General features: G+C 38.9%; 2 protein-coding genes across 2 annotated transcripts; both read right to left on the bottom strand.

Annotated features, from left to right (window-relative positions):
• Positions 1-29: 29 nt before the first annotated feature.
• LOC124146226 (sodium-coupled monocarboxylate transporter 1-like) lies at positions 30-7,668 on the bottom strand. The gene is made up of 9 exons (XM_046516414.2): positions 7,536-7,668; positions 7,254-7,342; positions 5,270-5,382; positions 4,360-4,433; positions 4,083-4,169; positions 3,660-3,880; positions 2,496-2,596; positions 1,516-1,643; positions 30-439 (listed from the first exon to the last, which is right to left on the bottom strand). Exons 1-9 carry the CDS (start codon positions 7,641-7,643, stop codon positions 365-367), a joined length of 996 nt encoding a protein of 331 aa, XP_046372370.2. The 5' UTR covers positions 7,644-7,668; the 3' UTR covers positions 30-364.
• A 408-nt stretch (positions 7,669-8,076) lies between these two features.
• LOC124146215 (sodium-dependent multivitamin transporter-like) lies at positions 8,077-13,427 on the bottom strand. Its single transcript, XM_048399344.1, has 6 exons — positions 13,089-13,427; positions 12,118-12,169; positions 11,674-11,741; positions 10,077-10,157; positions 8,896-8,966; positions 8,077-8,272 (listed from the first exon to the last, which is right to left on the bottom strand). The coding sequence occupies exons 1-6, from the start codon at positions 13,425-13,427 to the stop codon at positions 8,077-8,079; spliced, it is 807 nt and encodes a 268-aa protein (XP_048255301.1).
• Positions 13,428-16,666: the final 3,239 nt, after the last annotated feature.

Here is a 16,666-nt window from a genome sequence, read left to right on the forward strand (position 1 = left end):
TAAAAAGGTTGAATCTCTTCAATCTGTCATTTAATGAATACTGAATTATTGTTATTGTAATATATTAAAAACAGTTTAAAAACACAATGTTTGGAACATTGCAAAATAGAAACGTTATCAGTATTTTCTTTATGTTCGTGAACTCTCAGTGAGACAGAGGTGATGTCCAGGCTATAAAATGACGTTGGAATTATATGACGTCAATAGATGACTTCATGTGGTTCCGTGATAACTGAACCTGTCCGGTTAGCAGAACGTTGAAAAAAATGGAATTTGTTCTGATATATCGATCAAACGTAATATTTCAATAAAGTGGTTTCATTTCGCCAAGCAGAATGGCATGTTTCAAACACTTCCATTCATTTTACAATTCTACTTTGATGAGCTCTGTGGCTTCAACTCTAAGTTCTTGAGACTCAGGGCTTTCCTTGGTTAGTGCCTGAAATTCAAACGCTATGAATGAGGAACATGGACCATGGAATGTAATACGTCTTATGAAGTTGTTTGATTCATTGCCTGCTTATCAAAACCTTCTCTGAAAATAACAAGAAAGATGAAATCAATGCCATTGATATTCTGATATTGAGTACTTGTGGTATTAGTTACTGCTTCAACAAGAAGGGAATGCATTGTGCTTGCACCATGGTCGTGACGGTTTCGTGCATGGTTGAAATCAAGACAACACCTTCTGGACTCCTTGGCTGCCTGTCACGACAGGTAAGAAGCTTGGGTTGCACATGCTGTTTTTAAAACTCCCTTGCACTTACTTTATTTCATGACAATTGCATGAGTGGCGGGGCATACCGGCAGAGTAGGACATGCTTACCCTTTCCGCGCACACCTGGAGTTATCACAGATTTTCAGTGATTCATTTATATAAGTTTCTTCACTATTTTGCCTTATGAATCTGCTTCAGCAGATATTCGAGACGCATTACTCTCTGGCATTGACGTTTTGAGTCGATATGGACAAGAAGAAGATTTATAGGCATGAGCTTGCATGATGTGATTAACGGCTCCATTTATGCTTTTGGGTTCGATCAATTATTTGCGGAATTCATGAACAACCATTATAATTGTATATTTGATTAACATTTTGTCGAGTTTGTGATATCGGTTTATAGACCATCACTAAGATAGCCATCCGATCAACGTTCATGTTGCAAACGAGAAAACATATTGTAATTCAGAAATAAATATGATTGATATAAGCAGGGAAACTACGCGATTGGTAGAAAAAATTCCGTTTCACGCCACTCTAGGCTGAACTACAACTGCACAATGGCGTCTTGCAGGCACTCATACACTACCAAGCCACCACATGATTTCTGTATTTCAATAAGACAAAGGTATTACTGTTAGGTTCATGGTATTTTATATATATATATGATTTTCAAAAAGTAGATGGGGCATGAAATCTAAGTAGTCGACTCTTAACGTGAAGCAAGGGAAATTTCAATATTGACATGTTCTGCCACGAATTCCCAACAGGAACACTGCCAAATCAAATACTCACCACATTGTAAGTCTGACCGGACTTTCTTGACGGCCAGAAATACTGCCTCACCCTGTTGGGTATACACGGCACTTGGATATCCTCAAGATGTAGCAGCCACTGTGGGTCAACCGGGGTTTTGTTTCCACCTTGGAAATGATTATAGAAGTTTTGTTTCTATTAATGGCAAAGAAAATAAGATCCACAATAATTATTCATTAATTTTGTAATTCAATGAAACCCCGATCTTTTCTTTCCGATCTTTTCTTTCATCTTCTATCATCTCTGTCCTTGGGTGAGAACATTGGTAACCTTCAATCCCCCAAAACGAACGGGCCCGTGAAGATCCGGGGTAAAATAGGTCTTCAGCAACCCATGTTTGCTGTAAAAGGCGACTATGCTTGTCGTAAGAGGCGACTAACGGGATCGGGTGGTCAGGCTCGCTGACTTGGTTGATACATGTCATCGTATCCCAATTGCGTGGATCGATGCTCATGATATTAATCTCTGGATTGTCTGGTCCAGACTCGATTATTTACAGACCGCCGTCATATAGCTGGAATATTGCTGAGTGCGGCGTTAAACAACCAACCCAAAACGAACGAATTATTTCGACATTACAGTCAGTTTGAACTATCCACGTAGTCTAAAGCAGGGACTTTTTCATGGATATATGTGCCGCCATTATGTCGGTTATGCTTCAAACATCTGTTCAAAAGTACCGTCATTATATTACCCTGACTCCTAACTAAACCCCAAATATGCTTAAAATGACTAGTGCTCATCTTTACTATCATTTTGATTTGTGCACTCCCAATTAGCCACATAGTTCAGTTTAGAAAGTAATGGTTTACAATAATGGTCGTCAGTTTTATCCCCATTATGATAACATTTTCATGCATCTTATGAGTCAACTGTTTTATTAGTGCTAGGTCACTTACATAGCGACAATAGCTCTTTCATTGTAGATCTAGATCTGATTTGATATGTTTGATATGTACCTGTTATCAAACTTGCACACACCCCAACCAGCATGACGACTATCATTGCAATGGCACTGAACAGTGTGTAGGAAATGTTGTACATTGTCTCCATGGCGGACCTGTATTGATAAAATATATGTTGAAACGCCAAGGCCAGAAAATAATAAGTTTTAAATTATCTGGCGAAACATATTCCATCGAACGTAAGAGGCAACATAGCGATGAAAATTGTGTTAGTGGAACACAGAAATCAGTGATGACACCAGGTGTTCGCGAAAAGTATACGCATGTCCTGCTCTACCGGTAATACCCGCCACTCACATTTTCTTAAACAATGTGAGTGCCAGTGAGTAAGGAGGTGTGGAGGCTCCACGTGAAGATCTTAATATGAGATAGCATGGCGCATCATGTTGACGTTTCATATTTGATAAATTCCTCTGCATGTCTACCAGAAACATTCTGGAACAAACCAAGCCTTTGATGTGGAAATTTTGATTGAAAAAGTTTATTTGTCTAACACCGCATAATGTTTCTTTCACGAAGTTGTGTGCTATGTACAATAAGTACCCAATGAAATGCAAACGCGAAAATTAAGATGCCATACGCTTGAGCTGGACTTGCTCGACATGAGAAAAATATGCGATTTGAAAATCGAAATTGTCGCTCTTGTCGGTGGTGGCAGGAATACTGTTGAGACGCTTGCTTTCTAATGCAAACTGTGTTGATGGCAGCTGCTACAGGTGGAGCGGTACATGACTACTCACTTCGCGAACACCTGGTGTCATCATCGATTTTCAGTGACATTCATGCAGAATTCACCGCTTCTTTCCCTTATACGCCCAATGGAATTTGTTTCAGCAGATAATCGAGACTGTTTATTCTCTGGCGTTGACGTTATATATTTACTAAAATGGTAAAAAAGTCTGATATATGTTGCAACATCGGGAATTGTCGGTAGACAACAGTTACATGTAACTTTTTTCAAAGATTTGCGATACCACCAAAACATTTTCAGTTGCTTGTCCATGCCTTAGAACTCAATTCCTGGATTATCTAAGTGCGCCCAAGCACTTCAATCTACCAGCAGTACTATAAACATTGAAAAATTCAACATATTTTCCAAGAGCTGCTGATTAAATATAATTATTTGTCAGCTTTAATATGACATTCTCTATAACCTACTTGTTATTAGCGCCTGGGTAACTGCAATCTGGACCAAGGGTTTTGGTGAAGTTATCCATGTTGGTGATGTTGAGGGACGGCATGGACAGATTGAAACTTGGACATTGGTCAACTGGCGCCAAGGGGAGGTAGGAAGATGGTGCTCCACTGTCATGGAACATTGAACCTATGGTCAGCCAGGCCATAAACACAACACCCGTTAGAAGTCCAATAATGGCTCCCTATTAAAAGACATACATGCAAGAAGTTATGCATTATAGTATCCATGACATGAATATTGCCATGTTACCTGAGAAAATAAGCATTCTTATTTTCACTTGATTTATTTCTCGTTTCCTCACGAACATGAAAACGGATTATCGTTGTACCATAACAACTTTAGATCTTCGACCTATTTGAATTGTGTGGCATATTTCTTCGTACCTTCGTGTTGACAAAGGGAAATAGTGCTCCTAAATAGAAAACTCCAATCAAAGGTTGCTGAGTCAAAGCCAGGGATGTTTTAGCAATCTGAAACAGTAGAAGAGGGGCGATAAGCCCGTCGTCATTCGAAAACAACCAGCAATACAAAAACAGTTTATATATTTCATAATCCCGTGAGTACTTGGTACCAATTAACAGTGTGTACTGTTGCCTTTGAAATACTAATTATATTATTTATTAATAGATGAAAGGACAACGCCAAGGTAGCTGGCCGTACCTGAATGAGTGTTTTGGCTCCAACGAATGAGACAATAATTGCCGCTAGACAGCTCAGACCACCGGTAAACACCACTTGAAAACAGAAAATAGCCATTCAGAAACAACTACATATAACTTTTCAAATACCAAAGTTAAATATTAGTTCACACTTTCAGAACTACCATGAAATTAAAGAATAGTGCCACGGCACTGTAGCCCACCTGAATAAGTAGCCAACAGTTAAAAATGTTAACAAAAATCTTTAAAAAAACAATTGTTGTTAGGATTGATATTTAAATCATTTCTGCACAATTACCGAGGAATAACAACTAAAATTACAATTTAATCATATGAAGAAACTGCTCCCCAATCTGGAATTATCAAGTGTGAAGAATTTTCAAGAGCATAACATACCCTTTCAGGAGCACGGTCAAAACAAGGTGAAAACATACGGCCAAAAAAAGAAGTTATATTTTGAAAAATACATCTAGGGTCATGGACTTATGGTTCATTCAGAGATGTTCATTTAAAGTTAGTGAACTCAGCCTTTTTCACTCAGTTTAACTATGTTAGGAGTTGCAAGTGTAAGAAAGAACAGACTTGATGTCAGCCATTTGAACACTTCTGATTATGTTCGGATAAATATTTCAATGTTGTTTGCAACTTTAAAACTTGACGTTAACAGTGGGCCAAAAAGGGCGTTATCCCACCTCGTCCGTTGATGTCATTTTCATCAGAGCTGACTGAATAGGTTTAACAATATGGCTGCCGTGGAACATTTTGAACAAATTGGCTTTCATTATATGTGGGAACAAGCATGAGAAGTTTGAGCTTCACTGATCCAGTGGTTTTTGTGAAGATGTCAAGTCTAAAAGAGTCATATATAATAGTAATAGTCACTGTAATAGTTTCATATTTGGAGTGAATACCTGTCGTTTTTGCAACAATAACGCCTCTGAATTCAGACATATTTGGTCTGCATGGCTGCACAAGATCATACCAAATGATATTCGCCACGGCTGAGAGGAAGGATGATATGGTGCTGAAAAAGAAATTGATTGTGGTAAAATTGTAAGTCACATCAGCACTATTTCAGACATATTGTGCTAAGACCATTTATGGACGTCATATCACATAACATCCTGTCAAAAAAGGATAGTAAAACAACCAGTATATATTTTATATACTTCAGTGTGAAAGCTCAATTTTCATTGCAGTGTTTATGGGGCTCAACTGGAGATCTTGAGTGAGAGGAACAGCCACTCTCTTGGACTAGCTCATCCCCCTGAACTGTTTCTGATGTTCGATTCTGATGTTCTGATTCTGAAGTTGAGGATGGTGTTGATATAATTGTGTTATTTTGAGAGATCTGAGTTGATTCATCTGGCATCTGTTGACCCTTCACTCAAGAAATGGCTGTTTAGAATTGTGTACTTGCCTGTGAGACTTTAGAATACTTTGATAACTTGATAAGAATTTAGTGAAGCAATTGAAGATTGAGACTGAACTATAGGTTTGACATCCAGAGAAGTGATATGTTTAATATTATTGAATGAATTTCAGAATTAGGGCAGAATTTAGATGGGTCCATATGATGGCATCTGTGCACTCGGTACTCTTACGAGTACATGATTTGGTATTTGTGAAACCAGAGTGGATTTGGTACAGATACCTTCACTCCAATTTTGAATTTTTGATTTAATACAGTTTTGCAGATTTGGAAGTGAAAAAGTAAATAGCACGTATTGATTCTGAGAATGCTATCATCCTGTTTTGTTGTGAATGGATTAATAGCAGTTACACCTTGGGATTCATTTCAGCAACAAATCCTTCCTCGCACACAATCGGTGAGTGAACAAACTTTTGACAGATTGCTGCCTCCGTGCACATTCCACTGGGGTGGAAGCAATCTGACATTTTTACATGGTTACATTTCCACTTCTACTTTAAACTCCCTTGGAGATAGAGAACGAATGTAATATTCTCAAGAGATGATCAAGAGATGAACTTGTATGTCAAGACAAAAGTTCATCTGTTGGATGAAGTCCACATGCCAACGATTCTTTGTTTTGATGGAGTCAAGGAATAACAACTGCCTTTACGTCATTAAACAAAGTTTTCTGACGCGTCCAAGAAAATCCAAAAAACAGCAGCTAAAATCATTACTAGAAGAACTAAATGAACGCCCGGGAATCTGCATTGGTAGCCAGTTGATGCCAGGATCCACCTTAAGACCCCGTGCTTTACACTCAAAAGTCAGCATGGTCTTGCACCGCCAAACCTAAATGAACTGATCTCTACTTAAAAACCTGCCCGCACCCTCAGATATGAAAATCAGAACATGTTGTCTGTCCCTCGTACCAAGCTGAAACAGTTGGGTAAAGCTCTTTTGGTTCCGGGGCTCCCACCTCGTGGAACAGCCTACCAACTCTCTTAAATTAGAAGCGACAAAAACCCTTTCCATATTCATCTGTTGACAGCAGAAATCTCTGCTGACAGCCGAGTCGATTGTACGATTCCGACTGTATCACGAGCATGCGTTTATGAATCACTATCAAATAGTGATGATACCATGTGGCACCTATTAAGGAATGCACCATCCCTGGACTCTTTTGGATCTATACTCAAAACTCATCTTTTTGGTTCAACAGTGTCCATTATGTCTCATCAATCCAGAGTTATCATCTCTCCATTCTTATTTTGTATATAATTTTCATAGTTTGGCACATTGTTGTGCTTTGGGTAGACTCACAAATATCCATTATTATTACTATTTTTTAAGATGTTTTTTTTAGAAAGGGTGGAATGACATAGTTTAGCACGCCAATTCAGAAACACAGCCACAAAGCCACCAGACTCTCTTCCCCCACCGACATGGAGGGACGTTGTGGTACACGGTTCTTTTTCACCTACCTGAGGGCAGCACTCGACAGAGCTGCCAAGAACAAGCCTGACATCCCTGGCATACTCCGGAAGAGGTCCAGGATCAACAAGGGAACAATCTGTAAAGCATGTATAAGAAGCACGTGAACCACTGCGTGAAACAAACTGCAGGACAAAACGTACCTTTAAAAAATCCCGCCCCTAATGCACCCCCCTCTCTCTCTCCTACACACCCATACACGCACGCACGCACGCACGCACGCACGCACGCACGCACGCACGCACACACACACGCATAATATCTGTATATACCTGGTTTGGACTTGCCAGTTGTTTTGACGCCACTGGGTCACATCGTTTGTGATAGTAGTAGCCATATGCAACAATTCCTTCCACTACGCAAATGACACCCGTAAGCATATATCCAGGAATTGTTAGTAGAAGAGCTCTGCAGAGATATATGATATATACTTTTTCAATATACATTCTGGATGTGTTTCTGAAATCATTCGCAAGGACATGGCGTTAACCTAAGAAACTTTTATTCCAATGTAGAAGAGGCAAATAGGTAGTGTTTAAAAATAAATTCCTCAAAGTAGGTACAATCATACAAGCATTGTAAGGAAACGTCATCCCGAATGAAGAATATAAATGCAAACACTCTCTTTAGCATTATATATGTCCAAAACGAGTAAAACCAATGCCCTTCGTCATCGTTATGGAGTATGATAAAACAACAATAATACACTTAATACACTTTTTAAAGAAATAAAGATACGAACAACGGATGATTTAAACTCTCTGAGAAATAGTCACAAAGCAAATAAATGAGTGTGTAAAGAAGGATTGTTTCTCAGCACTTTCTACGGCCGTCACGGTTATCGCATGTCAAGTCAATGGCTTGGACTCGCCTGCTGCTGTCTTTGGTGGACTTGGTTGACGAGATCCTTTGCAACACAGCAGGATTAAACAGAAAGCCAAAGCCTCCAAGGAGCTGGCCAAAGTAGAGATTCCATACCGTGTGGCGTATGGTCGGATCAGGATCTAAACTGATATTCAAAGGGATTCATCAAGTAATATTGTCTCAATTGGTTGAACTTAATGTCACAACCATTCTAAATCTTCATTTCCTTATGGTACAATATATGTCTGATGTCTAGTTTGGCCAATATTTGGTTGAACAAACAAAGGGTTGTTTAATAAAATACGTCAGCATTTCAAACACTTGTAAACATAAATAGTTGTAAAGAAACAGTATGGAACGAACCTCATGTATTTAGAGGGCTTAAAGTGGTACAATGTGTTGATCGTTCCCCTTTGCATTTACATAGAAGGCATGAGCGTCTTCTAACGTTTGTCAAACTGATACTATATACCCTTCTATAAGTGACGGAGAGGGGCATTATCGTGAACAAGTGAACTTTAGGAATATTGCCGGGAATATAAGGATTGTCAGGAATATCATCACCCGATGAGTTGCTTATCTTGATGGTGTTTATGTATCAATGTTACCCTGTAATATTACCTATGAAAATAACGTATCTTGTTAACGTACACGAAAGGAATTATCATGTAGGTATAACTTTTGTTTTGAAAGGATGGTTGCTCTTGGGTAGTGTTTTATTGTTTCATGATTCAAACGTGAAATATATTGTAAGTGAGTTCCACTCACCTGAAGTCCAGCCTACCAGATTCAGCGGCTCGTCCCCAAACCTCCGATATGCCTCCAGCTTCGATAGTTCCCTGCAGTATATAAAGGGCGGAATTCGGATTAATCTCGTTTGAATAACATTTGAGTAATCACGATGTTAACAATGTTATTTCTGTACAGAAAACAGTGAAGATTGTGTTCTTTGGAACTCCAGCCAACTCCAGCGTTAGAATGAAGGTTTTTCTGTTTGCTGCTCAGGACCAGTTACTTTCCACTCGAAACCGTCAATGTGTGATTTTGCATCAAAATGTAAATATGAAATGTAGATTATGCAATGAATTTAATGAGACTGTCCAAGACATTGTCAGTTGGTGGCCAGATTTAGCACAAACACAGTATCATGATGGTGTAGCTCGATTATTTTATTACCGTCTTCGCCATGCTTAGGGTTTTGACACAGAGGTCCATCCATGGTACGACCCATGATATGTAGAGGGCGTCATGGAAAATGATAAATACAAAATTGTTTGGAATAGGCCCATACACAGCCTCGGGCGTCTCCAGGCCAACAAACCCGATCTTGTCCTTTTTTATCCTTTTTGATGAAATCATTTATATCATTGAATTTTCTGTCCCTTTTGTGATTGACTTATGTGATTGACGAGATTGAGGAAAACATGGCAAATATGCGGACCTTGCTTTAGAAATGCCACGCTTGCATCCCATGTACCAAGTTGTCAGACTCCCCATTGTTCTCGGTGCCTTAGGTTTGGTACCTCTCAACCTGTTGACTGAAACTGGGAGAGTGCCCGGGTTTGCTACCAGGAATACAGCCCTTCTGACAATCTGGGTAATGCAGAAGGATGCACTGTCGGGGAGTCTTCACATTCTCCGAAAAGTTCTAGGTGGCTTTGACTAGGCAGCGCTTCCTGGGAGAAGTCCCATTCGCTGTCTGGGCTGTAGAATGTGCTGACAAAACAATCGGATTATTGCCACTTTGTATGCCCTTACCCTTGCCTTTCCGGAAACTCGAGGGTATCATGTTTCACGTCCATGTGTCTGTGTGGGAGACACAATCAGTTACAGTCATCACGATACCCGAGATTACCAGCCATTCCACAAATGAGTTTCGTAAATTTTTATAAACGTGTATATCACTGTTCTTTATTTTGTCAGACAGGAGGTTGTAAAAGTGAACATACCTTTATTGACACTGCAAAAAGCCCAATCAGCATGATGATGCACTGTAAAACATCAGTCCAGATAACAGCCTTGAAACCACCCTGAAACAGAAAAGCCAGTTGCGCACTTTCTTATCATGGTGGTTACATTGAGATATCTTGAAACTAGGTTGCACTGAAATCACTTGGGGTACACAAAATATACTCACAGGGGTTGTATACAGTATACTCACAGGGGTTGTATTAGTTATACAAACTAGGGTTGTATTTGGTTGTGTTAAATATTCACGCAGGGGTAGTATAATAATTAGGTGTACACACAAGGGTTGTATGAGGTATACTCACAAGAGTGGTAGAAGAAAAACCCGCTAGGGTTGTATAAGGTATATTCACATGGGTTGTATTGAGCATACACACAAGCTTTGTATTAGGTATACTCACAAGGAGTGTACAAGTTATACTCAGTAGGGTTGTATAAGGTATTCCTACCATGGTGGTAGGAAGTATAATAATAAGGGTTGTATACGTATACACATAATGGGTGTATAAGGTATACTCTCAATGAATGTATAAGATATACTCTCAAACATTGTATAAATATGTTCAAAAGGTTTGTAAAGGTCATATATATGACAAGGGTTGTATAAGGTGTACTTCCAAGTGTTGTGTGTTGTATAGTTGTATTAGTATTTTTATTTAGCAGTGTATTTTATAGTTTAACAATGATTGTAACTGTGTTACATTATTTCTGTAGAGATTCGGTAGACCCTCGTTGTATTGTATTTTGGACAATGATTAGTCGATCAGAATGTGGTACTGGTAAATGTAAGCAGTCGTCAGTAAGCATATTTCGATGCCAGAGTGGTGTGGTAACTTCCGGAAATGGCGAGACTCGTGCAGCATTGTACTGAGCCTTACAGCACTGTCTAGAAAGTTCTGGAAACTAGTTGGGTGGTATATAAGGGGCCAAGAGCATGCCTCTCGCATCTCTTACACATTTTGTCTCACGCGCATTTTCATCACGTCAAGACCAGCTTTCATGAGACGATCGCTCATCATTCCTGATTCTCTGCCTAGCCCACCTCGGAAGCTTGACCACTGTCACTGCTTGGTGAATATATATGATTATCACTGACTTTTGCTATAACCACTGTATTTTGTATTTGATACTGACCACTGTCATCATATTATTTATTGCCATTAGGGGCGGTCGGGTAGCCTAGTGGTTAAAGCGTTCGATCGTCACGCCGAAGACCCGGGTTCGATTCCCGACATGGGTACAATGTGTGAAGCCCATTTCTGGTGTCCCCCGCCGTGATATTGTTTGAATATTGCTAAAAGCGGCGTAAAACCATACTCACTCACTCAATTATTGCCATTAAATATTGTAGTACCACTCCATTGTGTACTTCCATTGTAATTGTTGTGCATTAATTTGAATTATCTATTTGTTGTTAGTTGGTTTCACACTAGGTTCTTTTACGTATATATTTCTGGATTTATCATATTGTTGCAATTTGGGAATCGACACGTAACAGTATACTTACAAAGGTTTTATTAAGAATATTCACGAGGCTGAATAAAGTATACATATTGGGATTGTGCAAATAATACTCACCAGGGTTGTATAAAAGACAACAGCTCCAGCCGTTACCATTATTGAAGAATACATTGAGAACCCAGTCACTGAAAGTATCAACAACAATCGAGGATAGCAGATGGGGTGGTTGAATATTTATATACCAATTCATGGAAAAAGAGCGGAAAGGAACAAACAGATATGTTCACGATCACAGTTGATATCATTATTATTAAAAGAACCATTCATGCAAAACTGCAAGATTAAAACACTGTCCAGGGTTCTTGTGCAATAAATGATGATATCGTTTGTGTGGAATACAGCCCTTAATGTGCGCTGTGGTGAGTTCCCGTTGAGTTCCTATGTATTAGTTTCTCTGTGTCATGTTTTAGATGAAATAAATAGAATACTTCAAGAAAAGTAACGCAGAAATGTGATAACAATGTGTGACAACATTAAGCTTCGTATATATGATATACATACCTGCTTGTAATGCGATTGCCTGGCCGTACATGACAATGCTCGTGTATTGCAGCTGAATGATACAATATTCAATCAAGTAGGCAATGGGCTTGAAGGAATACATTGCCGGTAACAAATCTGCGATTTCTCATTATTATTGGTAGTCAACTAAAAATGGTTGAGTTTAAATTTGGCAAAAACCTGAGTATATACAGTGACGCATTAATAAATGACGGTTGTTGTGTTTAGCGTGGAATGAAATATATACTGAATTCGTTACAAAGTTAATAACTGGAACTGGTAGACGAAACATCTTTCTTAGATTATTTAAAAATACATTTTGACAATTGTAACAAAAATATGCATGTTTTTTATGTACTTTCAATCTTTACAAATAATTGATAATCCTTCACAAGAGCCCTACTCAGTGCCTACTGCTGCCTTGAAAACCAAACATTTTCGTACCGTGTAATGACCAAGTGCGACTAATTTTGACAAAAACTCTCACTTACATAAAGCAGACATGACATAACGTTGGCGAGGACACGAAGTGGGCGGGACTGAAAGCGTTTTTCGAAATACTGAAAAATATAAATCATAGTCAACCAACATATAAAGAAATAATGATTTCACTTAATACGTTTCTGTAATATATTACATATAAACACCATTTTATCAAGTATTTTTGACATGAGTAAATTATACAAAATACAATTATATATACTGGGTTCACCAAAGTGTTCAACTTCTATTTTCGGCTTTCCTCGAGCTGACCCGCCGTTACTCAATACATTTGATCACAAAACTGCACAAAAAGCGTTATCACCAAACTCACATGACAATTGCTAATTGTAATACATACAATGTATTCTATGACTCAACATCATTACAAGTTCCAATCACGTATTTCTCAGTGGACACAAGCCTAATGGTTCAGGCATGCACACAATATGTGTAAAGTAGCAATGTAAATATTATCAGTTTTCACTGACCTCATAAGGAGTAGACAGCTTCAGTCTCCGGATGAACACGAGGACTAAGGAGATTTCGATCAGCATCGCTGTCAGGCTGCCAAGTTCCCCAAGTATCCACTGGATGCCATATGCGTAGGACTCGGCTGGTGTCCCCAGTATCATCACCGACGACTCAAACGTCGCTATCAGAGACAACGCCACTGGGATGTACGACATGGACTGGCCCGCGACGAAATATTCGGATGTACTGCGTCGTTTGCGAGAGGCAACGGCGTAGTAAACCCCGATACCTATGGAAGCAGTCAGCATCAGTGCAAACACGGCGCAGTCCCATGGTCCGAATGTGCTGACGGACATTCTACCTCTTAAATGACAGGACGATTAGGTGCTGATAAAACACGTTATGTGCTATAGCAAAGAAATCTGCCCGACTGCAAATGCCTCACATTCGCCTGATAAACCCTAAGCTTCGTCAATGTAGATAAAGTGATACACACAGCTTGGACAAACATACTTTATATTATTTTTCATGCTACGTTAACTACTGTGTATAATGTGAATAATGCATGTCTATAAACCAATATTCTGTATGCCATAATTCACACCTTCATTCGAATATTGCCGCTCCCGATTGAGGGTACTTTAGGCAGAATATTATGCACATATTTGATTTCGCAATGATAACTTCGATATCATGAAATATATGATATTAATTATCAGAAGAAGGATTATATATATAAAACTGAATTCATGTTATTTATATACTCACGAAAACAGTAACTGTGCCTCATATAAAGTTCAATGAATATAAATGTATTCTTAAATTAAATAATGCATCTTTGAATACATATTCAATATATTTCCTCGACTTTATGGTCGTGATTCACAGTTTGCACGTGCATGTTCATGTTCAAGGATGTTTGCATGTTTGTTCGGAGTAGGATACTCACATAGGTATTTTTTTAATGTGAGCTCCACACGCTGATGGTTCAGATGCTGATAAAACACGTTTGTTCAACCGTAAATTACGCTTACGCAAGGCTATGGCGTGCTGAAAAGGAAACGTTTACTCGCCGTGTGTATGCTGTAAACAGGAAGAGCGCATAACCAAGTTGCCAGACATTTAAATGTGCATCGAAACACATCATCATCTCCTTAGAGACGTCATCTACAGCAGGGCAACACTCATGACTTGCCGGTCGTCAACGTGTGACGTCGCGTCAACAAGACCACTTCGGTTTGTGCATCGACGGATTCGATACCAAATGGCCACATAAACAGCTCGGACCAATTAGTGGTAGAACCGTACGCAACCAGTTGTGAGAGCACAACAGCCGACCCCGATGTCGAGAGATACGCCCAATTTTGCTTCCAAGTCACATCTAGCTTGAAGTAGACAGAAGATAGAAGACAAGACTGACACAGTATATAGTTCACAGAGAAGTCACGGTCATGTGGTCCAAGGGTCTACGGTCGTTCAGGAGAACGCTTAAGCGACGTTTGCGTTACTCAATGTCGTCAGTTTGCGAGTGGAAGTGTAATGGTATGGCGTGGCATTACAACTCATGGGAAAACAAAACTCATCCATGTTCATGTCAATATGAATAGCGTACGCTACCGTTCGAGATCATGTTCTACCCTTTGTGCGATTTAGGGACGTAACGTCACGTTTCAGTAGAATAATATCCGCCTACATGATGCACGTGTTGTGACACTTCGTTGAGGGAGGATCACATTGCTGTACTGCCATGGGCAGCAGTTCTCCAAACCTCACCCCCATGCAATATGTCTGGGATGAGAAAAAAAGAAAACCTACAGCAGGACCAGAATCAGCCGGTAACGCAAGCTCAGTTTGCAATTCGGTCAATATTTGGTTGCCATTTGTAAAATCCCCCCAGCCTGATTTTAATTATCTAGTGTGTAGCAGTGTTGAAAATACTTTTTATTTTGAAGTTATTTGGTGGTGGAATTTAAGCTCAAAATAATAAATTTAGTATTATCAAGATAAATGAACTCTTCCCACAACACAATAATGGCCCCCAATCCATACAGAGCGTCATTGTTCATGTGTGTCATCACATTTGATTGGCTTTAAGTTTCTGTAAACAGAGTACGGTCATTTGGGTTGGTTTACTAATGCACATGCTTTTCATGCTGTGAACATGCCACATACATAATCACCATAATAGATATATTCAATATCCTGTAGGTGGGGTGTAATGACATTTGGTGACTTGCTCGCGAGACCATGTGGTTCAGCTCATAGTTTGTAATTTTAAGTGTTGTGTATATTTAAGTCATTTAATTCTTAATATGGTAAAGTTAGAACATAAAAATACATTGTGCTAATATTTCTGTTGTAATGTAGCAGTCACTTGCCATTTACATTTTTTAAATGGTTTGTATCTTTAATGTTATTTTGATATTAAGTTTTGGTGTTTGTTCTTTACTAGTGTTGCAATTAGCTAAATGGTTGTAGATGTTACTGGCTATATGAGTTACAGTTGATTTATTGATTGTTGTATTGAATCCATAAGTATTTACTGTGATAATGTTGACATTGTATCAAGGAGGTATTTTACTGGTCATTGAAGAACTGAGCCCAACATCGGATCCTGTCTTTACTGAATGGATCGTCTGTTACAGTTCAATGCCGCTGCCTCGCCTGTAGCGTCACTCCCGATGTTGACATATTTAATTGTCCCTCTTTCAGGGAGTATCGCTCTGTCTCCTGTTACCAGGTCAGGACCGTAGGTAGGTAGGATGGTCCACCACCGATATGACTTAATTTCATACATTACAGACCACTTTTTATTCATTTGGTATCACAACCTCATACGCATATTGGTAATTCAATTTCAACTTTATTTTACAAATATTTCCGTTTTTCAAAGGAAAATCGAGTGCTATCAATATTTATATACTTTGAATATGGTGTTAAAATATAAGAATATTCAAATCACTATGAATATTTATTACAGAGGTGTGTAAATACATGCACATCGTTTTCATCTCTTTTCTAGTGTGTGCAATAATCGTAAATATATGACACAGATTTAAATTCCGTAAAATCTAGTATGACCGGGTTTTAGATACCTTCTATGTTTCATACGCTCTTAATTTTCTTTCAAAGGTGAATGTAGGATTGCCATACTGACTAAACATAGCATGCATTCCAGTGGTATGGTAATAATGAGTTATAGTAAAGCTCAGGCTGGTTAGCGTGAAGCAACCGAGTCAGTGACGTGATGTGGACGCTCGTGACACCAGGCCAAGAGATCTACATTGCTGTGCACATCCCATTACCACACAGCACTGACGTTATCTGTGTACGCTGGATATTTCTTAACCCAGAATTGACGCACTGCATTAAATCGCAACCAGTTTTTAATTTAAGAGGGTGAGTAAATTGTAATGGTTGTGAATATGACGTGAACCTTTAAGAATGCAAAACGTATTGGGGGACCCTCCTCTACATTTTCAAGTGTTTGTCAATTGGTTTGAATCATGTTATACAATGGCAGGACTATACAGCTGCCGTATGAACAAATGTCACTTAAACTGTTTTATAGATAATCAGAAATAATCTTATTTCC

This window comes from Haliotis rufescens, unplaced genomic scaffold (assembly GCF_023055435.1).
Source record: "Haliotis rufescens isolate VD_foot unplaced genomic scaffold, xgHalRufe1.0.p SCAF_2, whole genome shotgun sequence".
Taxonomy (NCBI): Eukaryota; Metazoa; Mollusca; class Gastropoda; order Lepetellida; family Haliotidae; genus Haliotis; species Haliotis rufescens.